Source organism: Falco cherrug, chromosome 7 (assembly GCF_023634085.1).
Source record: "Falco cherrug isolate bFalChe1 chromosome 7, bFalChe1.pri, whole genome shotgun sequence".
NCBI lineage: Eukaryota > Metazoa > Chordata > Aves > Falconiformes > Falconidae > Falco > Falco cherrug.
Genome location: NC_073703.1, coordinates 19,124,653 through 19,142,295, shown reverse-complemented (window position 1 = coordinate 19,142,295; position 17,643 = coordinate 19,124,653). Strand labels below are relative to the sequence as shown.

At 38.4% G+C, this 17,643-nt stretch overlaps 1 protein-coding gene across 2 annotated transcripts in view; it reads left to right on the top strand.

Moving 5' to 3' along the window:
- Nucleotides 1-17,643, top strand: part of ADAM10 (ADAM metallopeptidase domain 10) — a 51,428-nt gene that overhangs the window by 11,235 nt on the left and 22,550 nt on the right. For both annotated transcript variants that reach the window (XM_055716270.1, XM_055716271.1), the window contains exons 2-4: nt 435-585; nt 13,391-13,509; nt 14,863-15,021. In XM_055716270.1, the coding sequence (XP_055572245.1) occupies nt 435-585; nt 13,391-13,509; nt 14,863-15,021 (429 nt within the window). The remainder of the gene's footprint in view (nt 1-434; nt 586-13,390; nt 13,510-14,862; nt 15,022-17,643) is intronic.

Sequence of the window (17,643 nt, the reverse complement as noted above, 5' to 3'; positions counted from 1 at the left end):
GCAATTCTTCCAGGGAACCAGAAGAAAGATGTTCAGCTGTTCAATTTTTAGTGTTTGGATTGGGAGTGCATTTCTGAAACAGCTCAAGCTTTCTGTCTGCAGTGATGTCTTTTGCATTGTGGGCTAGTTTTGGAGTAAATGAATTATACTTGTATTGATTGAAATGGAAGTGGAAGATGCCTTCCAAGGTCCATGTAATGCACTCTTAACTGCAAGTGTGCACTCAGTTTGTGGGCCCAGAGCAGTATGAATCTGAAGTGTGCAAGGGAGAAAACAAGCAAGCTAAAATGCATGTGAGTTGGAAGTTGGGTCCTCACCACCAACTGTTTTGCACCGCAGATCTGCCATACGTGCTAGTGTGGTTGCAACCTCAGTAATATCTCAATTTCTCAGACATGCTAAACCTTTTTTTTTTTTTTTTTTTTTCTTTTCAGGCCAGTATGGAAATCCTCTAAATAAGTATATTAGACATTACGAAGGATTGTCTTATGATGCGGATTTGTTACACCAAAAACACCAGCGTGCCAAAAGAGCAGTATCACATGAAGATCAGTTCTTGCAGCTAGATTTTCATGCTCATGGAAGGTTAGTGGTATTTTAAAAGGTATTTGTTTAAAATATTTTATTCATGTGTGTTTTAATGGTAGTGAAATGTAAATGGTGAAATACAGTCATCAAGCTAATGTTAGCTAGAATACACTAAAGTGCAGTGCTTATAGTTTCTATGAAGTATCTGTTCTGATTTCCAGTATAAGTGTGAAATTGTTGCTTGTAATCACTCATTCAAACTTCTGGTGGGAACTATTAATGCACTTTGAGGCTTAAACAATGGAATTGTACTGGGAACAGAACGGTAGTTGATTCTGAGTTTATAATGTGGCTTTGGCATATTTGTTTACAAAAATTATGCCAGACTGCTTGAGGAGGTATAATAGAGAAAAAGTAAAATTTCAGATTGCCTTTGAAACTACAGAATAGGCCAAAAAAGTGTTCAGTTTCATGTGTAATGGTGTCATCAGTTTTCTGTGCTGTTGTGGAATTCAGCAATTATTTGATATGGGGAAAACATAATTGCTGTTACAAGACTTGCTTTGCCTTGCACTTAGCGTGTGATTGTAAGATCCAGTACAATGTCAGATATTTAGTGTAAGCAACTGAAGTATAATTTGTAGATTTCACTTGGGAAGATCTGTTTATAATTGCCTGCTTTTTGTATTACCGGGGAGAAACAGGAAGAAACTTAAAATATTTTGTGTCTGTATCTTTGTTTCTTTGACTCCCTCCTTTGCAGCACCATTGTCATAATACATTTCTAGGAATGCGTAATGCCCTGGCTTTTCTAATTATTGCAGTTAGAATTTAAGTAATTAGAACTTGCTAAATAATTGCTATCCATATGTAGAAACATAGGAAGTTTGACAGAGCAAAGGTAAACCCGGATCTTCTGAATATGTGTTTGGGATGTTATTTTATGAGTAAGTGTTCTGCTTTTGTGCCAGCTTCTAATTTCTGTAGGGAATGCAGTGTTGCTATTGGAGGTGTGTGCCGTAATGACTGAAATGTCAGTGCATGCTCCCAAAAGATTAGCATTAGGATTGTATTTGTAACTGCTGTAGAACTGCAACCCAAATCCTGAATTTGAAATCCTGTCCTTAAAACCACACTTCTTGGGCGTGATTTTTAGTCCGGGGAATTTTATTAGTTATGGAAGAGTCATATTGCTGCTGTCTCTGCTGTAGCTCCACAAGCAATCTCAAGTCCTTGTTACTAAATTATTTTAATAAACGAGACTGCAGAGTAGAATGTTTCAGATCCTCCTCCAATTGTAAACCTCTCTACTTTTAAATCTCCAGCAAGGTTGCAAGACAGTGAAGTTTAGTTTCAGTCCAATGCTGCTACTCTTTAGCTGCAGGCTGGTGGTAAATTTGGGTTTACCAGAGTGTGTACTACCGCAGAGAGGAGCGGGCCTGACTGCATTCCCAGATCATCTTTGTGCTAGCTCTGGTAGTCTTAAAAGCATGCAAGGAATAGGATCTGGGAACTGATCCAGCTGAAAATTACTTGGCAAAAAAACCCCCCAAAACCAGTATGACTTGAAGGGGTGACAGAGGGAGGATGAGACCATTCTTTCTGGGAGCGGTCCACATTTCAGTCCACTTGAGCAGGTTCATCTTGTCATTGGTAAAGATCCCATAATACTCTACTGTAAAATAGAGCTCTTAGTTTAGCCTGTGCGTTTTATCTGTGTTAATAAGGTGGACTGAAAATCCTTATCATATAAAAATGTTAACTGTACCTACGATAATGAGGTCTAAAGAAGATTTCCTCCTTTATTTCATGGATCTTAGTCACACCAGACCTCAGACAAACAGGTTTATAAAGATTTTGATAGCAGCTACTATTACTCATGAAGGAAAGTGTTGGTGTTTATATGTGGAATTGATTCTAAATCCCTATGCTCTGAGGCACAAATCCATCACTAACTGAGGAGGCTGAATGGAAACTTACTATAAGGTCAAACCAGTCCATAATTTAGGATTTTGGTAGTTTCCTGTGACACATGTAATGCTTCCTGCCAAGGAGGGGGTTGGCAGGCTATAAATTTAGTCCACAAATTCCTGCTAATCGGTCTGAATCTCTTATTACAAAATATTTTCATTTATCTTTAAATATAAATTAGGAAGGATAAAGTAAATTGTGTTTTACTTCATACAGTGTATTTAGTAGTTTTGAAGGTGTGTAGCAGTTTGAAAAAACATATAAATGGGGTTGCCTTTTTGTAATTGTAGCTAGTTTATTGTGAACATAACTGATGTATGTCATCGCCAAGAATGACAATATTAAAATCTTTCTATCAAATATTCTAATTACTTTCTGCTAAGGTAGGAAACAAAGCTTTTGCAGAATACTTAAACCATTTAGGTTTAGCCCATGGGCTCTTAAAGTGCTGCTTTATTTAAATACCAAGTGATGAAACTTAAAGGCATTCATTCAACATGAGGTTTGAGACACTGAAAATTTAAACCTGAGTTTTTGAATGGCCTTACATCAAATGGTTAGTTAAGACTTTGTCCAGGTGTGGTGGTTTCTTGGCACACAGCTTTCTGACTTGCATCTCCTTAACTTAATGAAGGTACTAAATAACTGCTACTTATGAGTACTGAAATGATAATCTTCAATTTTGAGTTGGCTTCTGATGGAACAGCTGTCTTCTGTAGCCAGGAAACAATGGAAAAGCTGTCCTAATATTTACTGTTATCTGTTTGTTGCTGGAAACTGCAAATGAAGCTAGCTGGCCCACAACAGTTCTCGTGCTGTATCTGGTGCCAGTTTGTACTTGATAAACTTAATCTTTCCATTTGGGCCAGAGGAAGCACCTGTTGGTCATGTGGCCAGTCAAGATGGGAGAGTGATTTGGCTAGTTATTGTTCAGCCAGATTAGTAAGTCATTCAGTTCAGTATATAAGCAAACTAGTTGTAGGAAGAAGGGGTGCAGAAATACGCAGAAGTGGTGAGAGGGAAGATGCAGTACTGGCCTTTTCCGTGGCAGTTGCTGACATATGCCAGATTAGCATTCATCAAACTTAGTTGCATTGTCCACAAAACTGCTGGCAGCTACAAGTATTTCATGAGTGTGTAGGTAGCATCTGTTCTTTGCAGTAGACTGTTTGGATTTAAGAACTGTGTTTCATAGTACCCTTTTGTTAAAAAAGGAAAAAATGAAAATAAATATTATTTATTTATACCAAGTTAATGTGACCATTTAACCATGGGCTAATAGCTGTTTAATAATGAAATAGATACTGTAATGATGCAATTAAACTCAAAGCTACCTTTTTTTCCCACCAGACTCAGTAGTTCTACAAATGGGTGTATAACATGCCACCACTGAGAAACCCTGCATGAATATTTAACCCTCATCTGAAAGTTAGATGCTACACAGTACTGTTAAGGACAGAATTTTTTCCAAACTTTTATAGTTGGGTAATTTAAAATACAACTTGTTACAGCAGATGTGATGAGCTAAACCAAACCAGCCTACTGTTCAGTGCTGAAACTCCAGCTTAACAGGGCAGTTAAAATTGCTGAATGTAAGCTGTAGGTATATATTAATTCTTTAGAATCAGAAACTGTAGTTTAGATAAGTTGACATTATTGCTTCACCAGTGGTACAAAATGTTCTTATTTCTCAAATGCTTCAAATTGGACAGAATATGAAGTTTTAAAACAACCCTGGTTATGTATCGTAACTCTTCCACCTTCCAGTTTATATAGTTAATTTAAGGTACCCTTGGAGTCCAGGGAAGGTTCATACAAAGGTAATGAGTGCACAGTGTTAATGGGAAGGATGGGTGGGTGGTGTGGTGGCTGGAGGGCATCTTGGGCGTAGCGATCAGGAGATGATAGAGTTTTAGATTCTTGGAGAATTAAGGAGGGAGGTCAGCAGAACGGCTACCTTGGACTTGTGGAGGGCTGACTTTGGCTTCTTTAGGAGCCTGGTTGACAGAGTCCCTTGGGAGACAGCCCTGAAGGACCAAGGGGTCCAGGAAGGCTGGGCATTCTTCAAGAAGGTCTTCAAGGTGCAGGAGCAGGCAGTCCCTACAGTCCAAAAGATGAGCTGGTGGGGGAAAAGACTGGCCTGGCTGAACAGAGAGCTTTGGCTGGAACTCGAGGTGGGGTCGGGGGGGCAAGGAGGGTTTGCCACCTTTGGAAGGAAGGGGCAGGCAACTCCGGAGGACTATAAGGATGTCACGAGGTTATGCAGGGAGAAGATTAGAGAGGCGAAAACCCAGCTAGAACTCAGGCTGGCCACTGCTGTAAAAGATAACAAAAAATGTTTTTACAGATACATTAGAAACAAAAGGAGGGCCAAGGATAATCTGCATCCTTTACTGGATACAGGGTGGGGTGGGGTGTGGGAATTGCCACAAAGGCTGAGGAAAAGGCTGTGGTGCTTAATACTTTTTTTGCCTCAGTCTTTAATAGTAAGACCAGTTACCCTCTGGGTACCCAGCCTCCTGAGCTGGAAGACAGGGATGAGGAGGAGCAGAATGAAGTCCCCACAGCCCAGGAGGAAACGGTCAGTGACCTGCTGCTCCACTTGGACACGCACAAGTCGATGGGGCCAGGTGGGATCCACCCAGGGCACAGAGGGAGCCATTGGAGGAGCTCGCCAAGCCACTCTCCGTCATCTATCAGGAGTCCCAGCTGACTGGGGAGGTCCCAGAAGATGGGAGATCAGCCAATGTGATGCCCATCTACAAGAAGGGCAGGAAGGAGGATCTGGGGAAGTAGAGGCCCATCAGCCCGACCGCGGTGCTGGGGAAGGTTACAGAGCAGATCTTCCTGAGCACCGTCACATGGCATGTGCAGGACAGCCAGGGGATCGGGCCCAGCCAGCATGGGCTTATGAAAGGCAGGTCCTGCTTGATGAACTTGATGTCCTTCTACGACAGGATGACCCACCTAGTGGCTGAGGGAAAGGCTGTGGCTGGTGTCTGCCTGGACCTTAGCAAAGCCTTGGACACCATCTCCCACAGCATCTCCTGGAGAAACTGGCTGCTCATGGCTTGGATAAGTGTGTGCTTTATGCTGGGCTAACAGCTGGCTGGGTGGCTGAGCCTCAGGAGTGGTGGTGGATGGAGTTACGTCCCGCTGGTGGCTGGTCACAAGTGGTTGAAAATGAGCTTGAAAAACTTGCCTGAAATCTGATGTTCTTTGAACTATATCTTTTTACCTAATGACATAGCTGTGAATTCCTGAGACATTGTTTCATTCAGAAAACAGTAACTACATCTGTGTAGTGTTTAACTGCACACTCAGTCAACTTAATGCATTCATAATAACATATGCTTTCTAATTTTTTCTTAGTTTGCCCTGTTAATCACCCATCCATACCCACTTCCACTTTCCCGTTTTTAGTTGCTGACTCTCCCTTCTGAAGGTTACCTATGTGACTTGAGTGAACAGCTGCATTTTCAAGTGGTGCTTAAACACATGGTAACAACTGCCTGTTACTAAATTAAAGATGCATTGAGAATTTTTCAGATATTTTGCCATCTAGCTACAGTTTTCCTTAGTTTTCTATCTAAAATTTTATTTTTAAAAAATACTGTAAGTTAAGATCAGACATGTTTGTTGGAATTTATGGACTATATATGATCCTATAATAGGAAAACTATTACAGGAAGTGCTTGCAACGTCACTTCTTTGTAACACATACAAATAAAAAGACCTTTCATATGTTTATGCTTGTGAATATTAAAGCATTAATTTGTTGAATATTGGTAGGTTGTTCTATAAAACCTGAGATATATAAAAATACCGGCTTTGCTGATAAAAACACTTTTCTATGCTTTAATTTGGGCTTACAAGTCACAGCTGCTAAGTCCAGGTTCTTTTAGTCCAACATATTCAAATCTTAAAACCTAGCTCAATATAGGGTCAAAATTATGGGACTATTAGATGATTATGCCGGTGCAACTGGAATGGCAGATTCCTCAGCCTCTACCACCTTACACAGTTCATCTGGACTGGAAAGTACATAACTTTCTTCTACTGTGTTCCAAAATGTAATGGACAATTATATCTTCAGATCAGTCTGCATGAATGCTTGTAGAGGTTTGGGTTATGATAGTCAGAAACTTGAATACGTTCTAACTAATGATAAAACACAAGCTTTGCTTCTACTGTGCTAAAAATCGGTGATATTGGTCATTTGTAGTGATCCCTGGTGGTTATTGGACATTTTCCTTATCTTGTTTTCTTATTCACCACAACGTTCTTGCTGACTGTTCTGTGTCAGTACAGGTACATACCATACCCCTGTGTATTCAAAAGAGAGTGCATTCACCTCTGCTCTGTAACTTAATAACTATAATAATAGGTAGTTTTTGGAGGGGAAGGCAGTTCAGAAAAATCTTATTATCCTATCCTTCATGGGTTTGTATGGGGAGGGAAAGGGAGAAGAAATTTTGTCTTTGTGGTTCTATATAAAAAGGCTAACAGTTTGTATGTGCCTAATGTGGCAAGTCCAGTGGGCACAGAGATTTAGTCATTATTGCTTCAAATAATTTGACAGCTAAAGTGCCTGTCAGTGCTTTCCAAAGTGATGGTGGATGCCAGGAGTCAGGAAGATGCTGTGAGGTGAGCTTCCGCTTGAGGTTGTTTTGCCTGATGATGTCCAAGTGCTCAGAGTAGTGTTTGATCAATGAACAGCTGTAAAAACACTGCATCAGTCTCACTGCTGCTATTAGTACTGCATGGTACTGCATGTAACCTTTTTTTTTTTTCCTGTATGTAACAATGTTCTCAAAAAGCCATGTTCTTAAAATGAAAAGCTGTAGACGTAAATGAAAGTACTTAGGCTATGTGCTTCATATGAGCTCATGTTATCAGCTGGCAGATTTCTTTGTATGTCTTTGTTTCAGTAAGAAAGCTTCTTTCTAAACTAGTTTCTTAGTTTGAATTTATGTAGTAACTTTCATGCCTTGTGATTTTATTCTAGCGCATCCTTAACATGTTTTCTCTTTTTGATCTCATGTTTTTGAATTGATACAACATGGCACTGCATGTAAATAATCAGCTTTATGTAAATACAAACTGAAGGGTTGTTTTGGATAAGCAGGAGAACAAGTGACAGAATCTGCACTTCCCAAAGAAGATTTACTGAAAGAGGAAGAATAAAAAAATCAACCCTGGGTAAAGACTATTTAGCTCTTAAAATCTGTATACCGTACTCTTCAGGACAGAGAGATACTTAACTTTCTTAGAGCTGATGTGTAGCTACTTGTAAACCCTGCTTGGATGGTTTCTGTTATCTGAACTAGCTTATGTGTTTGCAGGTATGTATATCAAAAATATTCAGTGGCAAATCGCTTAGGATGAAGGCTACATCCTTAGCTGTGTACTTCTAGAATAACAAGCTTAGCAAGTCTGACTTCTGAAGGTCAGGAAAGAAATCTCTGAACAATTGCAGGTGCCACCCTAGAGGTATTGATGGGAAATAAACATAAGCTGCAAGCATTCTAGCTGGAATTGCTGAGCATTGCAATGCTGTAGAGATAGGGTTTTAGATAAAGACTTACTAGAGGATGATGCCCTCTATCTGCATCTAGGTGCGTAATAGAAAGAATTATAAACATGGAGACCCTACCACGTGCTGTTTCAAAGATGTGTTTTCTTTAGTGTCAATAGCAGGACCATGGGGAATTGTCAGTTAAATGATGATGGAATATGTTGTGTGAGTTTAACAGTAAGTGAAAATAGTGGTGTGTTTGGTTTTTTTAATAAAAAGTATGTTCATAAGTGTGATGGTTCTGTAGACCTGGCTTATGAGTTAAACTGTCTTCTATTCAATATAGTTCAGGGTTGGAATGAGTCTGATGGTCTGTGGGAACAAAGTTTAAATTTTGGGATGCCTTGTGTGGAAGCAGTTAGAAAGAAGGGCCCAAATTATTCTCCCCTTCCATTTTTCAAAGAGACTTTGACTTCTTAAATGGTAAAAGTAAGGATGAAAGACATCTTTCTGCTTGCATCTCAAGCAGAGTAGTATCGTCTAGATCCTGACTTGTGGGGAGACTCATGGACGCACAGCTACAAATGATTTTTCTGGTTCCTACCAAGAAAAGTATGAACCTAAACGGACTCTCCTTGTCCTGGAGTCACATCCCATACTGCTGCCATCCCATCACCTTCTGTTTCCTTTTCCCAGCCACTTCTTCCAGCTGTGGGATAACTCCTCCATCTCCTTCTTTTTCTTTTGTCCTTTTTTTTTTTTCTTTTTTCTTTTTTCTTTTTTTTTTTTTTTCCCCCTCCTTAAAACTATCTCCCTGGTCAGAGAGTGATCCTGCCTGCTTAGCCTGCCACTGGTTACGGCAATTTGACTGAGTGAAGGCAGGAAAGGGAAAGCACCAAGTGCCCTTTTGCATACCACTGATAGTGGCCTTTTCTGCCAGCTTTGGAAAAGTCGGCAGACTGCTCTCAGTGTCCCAGTACACTGGACATTCAATCATGGCAAAATCACTGATCTTGGAGGGTAATTCATACTGAAAAGAAATGGATTAATAGATCAAGCATTAACTCTTAGACGTATACCTTTATGTTCATTTTACCAAGTACTGTCAGTATAGACACACAGCTTTTGGGGGTTTTGTTTTTGTTTTTTTAAGTATTTGCTCTGTGATTAGAGCATAGGATTGACGCAACTCAGCCCCATGGGAAGGTATTGGCTTTTAGCAAAGTGTGGTGCTCTCCACTATTTTTTTTTTTCTTTAATTATCACTTAGTTGCTATGTTACATACTTGCAAATCTGACATAGTCTCCCCTGAGGTAAGCTAAAGTGAAATAAAAATCTACCTCTTGATAGTCTTTAGGGTACTGCCATTAATGAATAAGATGTAGTTTATTATCAAAGCAGATTATATAAAAATATAAACAGTTTTACCAAAAATACAGTCTTCAACCATACAAGCAACCATGCAGTCACCAAGTAACAGCCTCTTAATGTATCAGTTTTCAGATACATGTAAGACAGAAACATAGAAGTGAGGTCAAAACGTAGTCTTAGTTGATTTGATTCTATTCTAGAGAGCACTACTGCTGGGAAATGTCTTAAGCAAGGTAGAAAGTGTCTAAATAAAGCAGCATTATTTTTCTGGAAATAGTTAATCTTCTGCCTGGTGGGTAGCTAGGCCAGGGAATAGCTTAGTTTATACTGACAGAGGTGCTGGCACAGAGAATTCAATGCATGCTATAAAAATTGTAATTACCAAAAGGCTTATTTGAGGCTTCGTATTTCTTCCATTATGGCTAGTTTTAGAAAACATATTTAGAAATGATACAGACAAATTCTTTGAACTTCTCTGGACTCTCCAGTCCTCCAAAGAATTGATGAAGTTACTGGATTTAAGCCAGGAAAGGAAACTAAGATGCATTCTCTTCCACATCACTTTGAGAAGGATAGCGACTAGCTTATATTCCTTTCCAGAAAGGGGGAGAAATACTAGCCTTAAAGAAATCTAGAGTAAATTTTAGGGGAACTTCTACACTGGGTGAAATACTGGAATGGATTTTGTAGGGTCTTTGGAAGTTTCTCGCTGAGAAGTTAAGGTGTTGAGCTGGGTTTTCTAGGGGGTCACTGCCAACTATCCATTTGTTTGATTCAGTCATTACAATTTGGAGTCTCCCCACCTACACGCTGGCATCTTTTCAGGGCAGCTGATGTCATTGACATTTGTTAGTAGTACATTCACATGTCTCTGCGTAACAATAAAAATGGAATTTAGTTTGTCTGCTGTAGGTTTCATGTAATACATGGGGGTTTATGTTTACATGTTTATGTACATGGGGGTTTATGTCTCCTCGGAAGAGGAGACAAATAGATGCCTGTTCTCCACCACCCCTTCACCCCCTGCAAGGTTGCCTCTTTCTCCCTCCCTTTTTTTGGTGGGGGAGAACTGAAGGAAGACTTGTCACTTCATTTCTTGTTGTTAAAAGGGTGAACAGTCCAGACAGATAATCCTGTTCCCATTGAGCATGTTTGAATGACCAAGAAAAGACCTGTCTAAAAATAGCCAAGACACAATCAGGTTATCTAATGGTTTAAGCAAAATAAATCAAATGATCAGAGAATTGCTATTGTGAAAAACAACTGTGTTGTTTTGTATTTGAAATAGTTCTTTAATCCTGCAAATAGAGTTGGTTTTCTTAATAAATAAGTGACAGCATGGGTTAGAATTTACACTGTTAAGTTATGTACCAGTGGAGAAAGTAAGAAGGGGGGAAAACGAAAGGAGAATAAATACAGGCTTCTTAATTTTAAAAGTACTGAAACTTTATTTTGTACGTATAACTTCTAACAGTCCATTTTGAAGTGACAGATAGGGTGATATTGATGGAGGGGTATCCTTCCCAGAAGGAATACCTATTCCCAGCTTCAGTAGATTCTGCTGAGCTTCCCCTTGTGCCTCCAAAAGCACCGTTCCGTGGTGCAGGATGCCCAGGCAAAACACCAAACCCACTTGAAATGGCGATCAGGCAATAGTCAGCAGTGATAGTCCAGAAGCACAATGCTGAATGTCACGCTAATTTGTAAGGATGAGAATGTAGATGCCTTGGCAGTTGAGGAAAGGATACCCTGGATAGCTTCACGATTGAGGCCTAGGGCTAGTTCATCTATCTACTTGGTAGTTTTTTAGGCTAAACTTGCTAAATTATTCATTTAACTCTGAGATAATGTCTTTATCCCCCACTCCACTGACATATATGGCGGCTAGAAGTCTTGCATTGTCTAATAAAATAAATAATAAAGAAATTGCTGATGCAATTGAGTGTTAGAGATAATAATTGCTCCTCAATTTTATGTGAAACTTACGTGAATACAACCAGGAAAAATTAATTTTGAAGTAACTTTTTTGCACTTCTGTGAGAAGTGTTGTATAGATTGTGGTGTGGGGTTTTTTTCAGAAAGCCTACTTTTTTCACCAGGAAAAAGTAATTTTAGGTATAGTAGGTGCTCTTGCTGGGGTTAGTAGATACTTCCGTTCATCACAGACTCAGTTGGAGACTTCTTATGGTAAGAAGTCCTTTTAAATATTCAGAAAGAATATAAAGAAGGGAGGAGAGCTATTCTAAAGGATCCAGGATCTCTTGTCATGTAACTTAGTTCAGATGCACTTGAAGAGAGTCTGATCCATCTTCAGTAACTCTAGAGAGCTCAGTCGCAGGGAAAGCTCAGACTAAAATGGAGTTCAAATCTGTGTCACAACTTGAGCAGTGTGTTATAACCAAAACGAGTAGAACTTCTTGAAGGACTTGAATAAATTTCTTCAGATTCTTGTTCAGTGCTGGTCTTTCCCCCTCTCCGCTCCTGACTGTTCATTTCTGACTTCTGCCCAGAAAAGTCACACAAGGTGGCTTAAAGTCTTTTTTTTCTTTTTTTTTTTTTCTTTTTTTTTCTTTTTTTTTTCTTCCCCCCCCTAGAAAAATGTATTGCATAACGCTGTAGCATTCTGTCCTGTGATGTTTTACTGGGTTGCTTGTTCATGTTATCTCCTCATCCTCATGAACCTCTGTGTTACCAAAAGACAGTTTTACAGAGCTAGTAAAGAGACTAACTTAAAGAAGAAAAATTCTTACTTTTTCTCTCTGATATTATAAAAACTAGCTATCTATCATAAAACATGCCTTTCTAGCTGGGTGTGGATAACTGTTAACTGCTAGCTGGCGTGTGTTCCTCAGTGACTGTAGCACCCAAGCGCATCTATAGTGAGGTGTTTCTTCCTTTTCAACAGGGGAATCTGCCCTCAGAAAATATATCAATACTGAAATTATAATATGAGCACTGGTTAGCTTGGCGCAAAGCCCAAGAGTCACAGGGAACTGCTGAAGTTTAACCTTCCCCATTTACCAGCCACATCCCAGAATTTCCTACCTTTGTATTAGATATCTCTAACACATCACCAGAGGAGAATACTCGCTTTGAAGGTTTATTAACACTGTGGCAACAATAATAAATAGTTTGATTGGGAAATACTGTTTGCATTACAGAATAGTCAACATGAATCACTAGAGCTCTCAGTGGGTTTTAGGTAAAGGCATGACTTTTTTCTTTGACCTTGAATTTTGCATCTTAATGTACAGTTGTTTTGAAATACTTATAACTGTAGTGACATATAATTTAATGTGCAAGTGAAGGCTGAAGATATATTTTGTATATGCTTCAGCTGTACTAAAAAGTAGTGAAATTTAAATTACTTTGTGCCATGGTGCTTAATTGTTTTGGTTATTTTGGTGTTAGCACAAATGGATGATAGCTTTCCCTGTGACAAGTGAACTCTATCATTAGCATTCAGTGAGTGGAGTTGGCCACATAATTGTGCATGTAACTCAACCAATTTAAAAGTTTTTCTTATTAAATGTTGTTGCCCAACTTACTTCTTGAGTTTTAGTTGAAACAGTAATTAGCTTACCTACATTTCATTTACATTACTTAAATGTTGGGATGAAAGTAAAATAAGCTGGTAGTTGTTCTTATCTCTTCTGCTTCACAGTGCTGTGAGGTAAAATAGCTGCCTTTCCTCTTAAGCTATGTCTGTGTCTTCTGAACAAGTGTATAGTCAAGTCAGCATTTTAGATTTATGCATTTAAGTGTAACCCTATTTTCTGGCTTAAATCTCATAAATTTAGCTAGTTTTATAAAAAATTTCTAAATCTTGCTTAAGAAAATCCTTCTAGGCTATGGTCTAATTCATGTACGGTATAAACATTTTCTACAGATAAATGGTCTGCAAATTGTTTGCAAGAAAGTGTTGGTTAGAAGTATTTTGCTTAGTGCTCTTGTAATTGCAGCTCAAAGCCAATTTACCATCTTTTTTTTATTCACTTTAGACACTTCAACCTTCGAATGAAGAGAGATACATCTCTCTTCAGTGATGACTTTAAAGTAGAAATATCAAACCAAGTAATTGATTATGATACCTCCCATATTTACACTGGACACATTTATGGTAAGTACAATCCTTTAAAATGGACTGAAGTGCAGTCATCTTAAACAGGAGCTTTTTTAATAGTACATATGGAAAATGAATATCTGTATGATTAGGTCATCTTCATTATTAAAATTCTATAATACATCTACATGCATTTAAACTCCATCTGCTTTTATTGTCATGTGAATCACACTTAACAAATGAGTATTTTACCTAATAATTTTCATATCCATAGAACTTGAAGTTCAGCTCTGTTTATGAACATATTCTTCATAGAAGTCTGATGCATTTAAAAAAAAATAGGAAGGAGCTGCATTACAAAAAGTCAGGTACTGTTAGTTTAAAGGAATTTAAGGAATATAATGCTACCATCATTAAGGGTAATATACCCAACTTCAGTAAATACAAAAGATAAAACTGATTAACAAGGAAGGAGAATTAAGGAATTAAGCACATGAAGAGAGAAGGATAAAGATACACTAACTCTTTTTATACAGTCTGGTTCTGAAAGGAATCTAACTCTGTTAGTAATGTCCTACAGTCTTGAAGTGACAGTTTTAAAGTGTGAACTATACTCACTTAGCACTTTATATGCATGTAGGTAGACCAATCTGCCAGTTGGCTTAGGTGGGTCAGAGGATTTACAAGGGGTGTGAGGGTGGGGTGTCTTTTGTTGTGTTTTTTCTTACTTTGTGCAAATATTTCAGAAAACGTTTTGGTTTTTTCCTTACTGCTGTTTACTAACTTGGATAGTTGTGCTTTTCCAGATTGTGACCGTTCCAAACACAAATTCACTCCATTCCACATTTAAACCTAGCTACAGTTCTAAGAGGCTTATGCTTGAAGAAAAAATGAGTGTCTTGAATATAGGGAAATCTTTCTTTGAAAGCTTTCCAAGTTTAGTTTATGGTTTTGGGTTTTTTCTTAATAATGTATATATTATAATATGTATAAGGACAGATCTTGTATATAGGATTAATGCTGTATATGTGACAGCTTTAAACTACAGAGTTGAGTTGCTCATGCTTTTTAAACATGTAATTTACGCACCTGATTAGGAAGCTGTTGGGCTTACTAACTATGATTTTGGGATAACTGTATGTCTTAATGTTGAATAGTCTGCTCTAAAAATTCAGACACAACCTTTCTGGAAGAATGTCGTGCTACTGTTATCCAGAATCTTATTACCGTATAATTCATATAGGTTGTTTCCATTTGGGAACTGGTGCACAATCAGGATAATTAATGCAAGTATCATACTTTAGCATTATCTGCTTAACACCTTGGGTAATGTGTATGCTTGAAGTTTGCACAGGACTGAAAGCTTTTAAAAAGGTATAAAAAAATCTAATGCACTTTTTCTTTCAACAGGTGAGCAGGGAAGTCTTACCCATGGGTCTGTTATTGATGGAAAATTTGAAGGATTCATCCAAACTCACAGTGGGACCTTTTATATTGAGCCAGCAGAAAGATATATTAAGGACAAAACTCTACCGTTCCACTCTGTAATTTATCATGAAGATGATATCAGTGAGTACTTCCATTCTGTGCTATGGATGAAATATATATTTTTTTTTATTAAATGTCAAAATCTGTAAGCCATTTGTAAGCATCAAATGAGGCTTTGGCTTGGATATGACACTGTGAATTATGTTAACCTGAAGTGGTTCATATACAGTTATGGTGTGAAAGAGATCTATGGCAAACCAAAGCGAGTCTTCCTTATTCTGCCATTTTAAGAAACCCTTGGCAGTCGGGCTCAAGTGTATAAGCAGTGTATTTTATGCTCAGTGGATACAAGTTTCTTTTGAAAAATGCGTTCCTAAAGTGCTCTGTACTGATTGTTCTTCCCTGTGATTTGGAAAATAAAATGAAGTTCAAGTCACTAGGTGTTTACTGACATCTAGTGAAGATGGTACTTGTGGGAAGTTAAAGCTTCCCCTGCATGCATAGGTCACAGATGCCTTCAGAGACCTCTTTGGAATATGTGGTGGCGCCCAGTATGTCCCGTTTTACACAGTAGCTGATGGAAACATCCAGAGAATTCATATTACTTGAATTTGAAGAGTATAGCCTCAGAAGCTGTAGTTGTAAATGCCCAGGAGGATGAGAGGGTACCATGGAATACTTCTATATCTTCAGAACTGATGCATCAAAGTTCTGCACTCTGCCTGTCTTTTTATGTATGAACAGTCTTCAGTTGTAATAGAAATCAGTTTTATTTTATGCTCAAGTAACTTTATGCCGAACCCCAAAAATAGTGCAGTGAAGTTGTGATTCTGAGTTTCAGTCTTTCCAAGCAGACATTGGCAGAGTCACCTGAGGGCTACCTTTTGGTTATTGAAGCTAGCAAATTTTGTGTTGCAAGCGAACTTTATGTGGGACTTCAGTCTTGCTTAAAAATAGATTTAAACTATAACTTCATTTAAAAACTTGTTCCGTCAGGCCATTGTGCAATTCCTAGAAGACTTGAGTTTGAAATCTCTTTGCAATTAGGTGGAGAATCTTGGGTTAGATCCCTAGAAATTACTTGAACCATTTTCATGATGATGTATGTGTAAATCATTTTCTAAGTACATCATAATGAAACTGTATTGCGAAAATAAATGTCAAAAATAGGAAGACAGATGAAGATCATCTCTGGTTGTGATTTGGCTTTATGTATTGTCATTTTCTCTGAGCTGTAAGCTGGTGAAAAACACAGGGTTATTGCATAATTCTCTGGTCACTTGCTTGAATGAATGCAGTGAAGAGAAATGAGCTTTCTCTGCTAAAAACTCAACAAATTTTGTTTGGTTTTTTCTAATTGAATAAAGCTTCTGGAATACAGCTGTATTTTACATTCAGTGGCAGTATGTGTGCTGTCTTTATGTTAAAATTGCTGTGAGCTAGCAGATAGGTTTGTCCTTCCTGTTACCCCATTCTGTAAATATGATTACTAACCCAAAATCAAATAGAAGTTGCATAATTTTAAAGAGTTTCTGAATGAATGCAGTTATTGAATATTATGTACATTGTGAGCTACTTCTGACTGACTAAATGTGTATCTTCCTGGTACTTACAAGACCTGTATCTGAGAATAACGTTAACTTCATAGGATAGTCTTCCACGTACTGCTTTTGATTCTCGGAGAAGTTGCAGCATGTGTTTAATTTTCAGCTCTACAGCCCATTGCAGGTGGAAGTCTGATAAGGCAGTGTGCCTGGCTAGCTGCTCTTGGAATGTTACAGGGTTTGCTGCTGGAGCAGAAGAGTAGTGGGGAAAAGTAATAAAAAAAATTACAAGAGCGTGGTGTGAAACCGTAAGATAGGTCTTTTCAACAGCAATTCTGTGAATAATATGTGCGTACTTCTAAAATCTTTTTAGGTCTCACAGAACAGTTCAATTCACTGTTTGGTGGTGGGAATAAAGTTACCAGTTATGTAGCACTTGCTGTAAATAAGTCACTGTCTGCTTTACAAAAGGTTTTATTAACCCTGTTGTAGAAAAGAGGGGAAGGAGGGAAGTAGAGGGACGTAAAGCAGTTTAATGATTTGCCCAGTTTTGAAGGGGTAAGACAAGCAAGAAGATAGTCTTGTGTCCCAGTTCCTTATGCTGTAAATAGTGGGTGACTAAAAATAGTCTCTTTGCTGTTATCAAGTAACGACAGAAATAGAACTGTACCTTAAAGGAGCAGATAAATAATTTTTATTTTTTTTTTCATAAAATCAAGTTAGTATTGCTGTTTTGTAGAAGTTGCCTGTGTTGGAGGAGTAAATGGATTGCTTGAGAGCTGGAAAAAACTAATGATGAAATTGGTTCATATCAATGTCTTATTAAAGTGAACGGGAGCAGGATACGGAGTTTTTTAAATTACTCAGGTGATGGTATGTTGGTTTACACAGTTTTTCCTCTTGAATCTAGTGCATCAAAACCATCAGGTAGAAACAATCAGATTATCAGAGAGGATTGTCTAAATCTATTCCAGAGAGCCACATTAAAGCAACAGTACAGTATGGCTTCCAAATCCCCAAGTGAGTGAACATTGCTGCTTTTGCTCAGCAGGGTTGAAAATATCCCACCCTGGAGCGAAGTCTGAGCAGCACTGTTTGAAAACGTGCCACTCCTGTGGGGTGATGTCAACTTGGAGTCCGTCGTGCATGTGTTCTGATT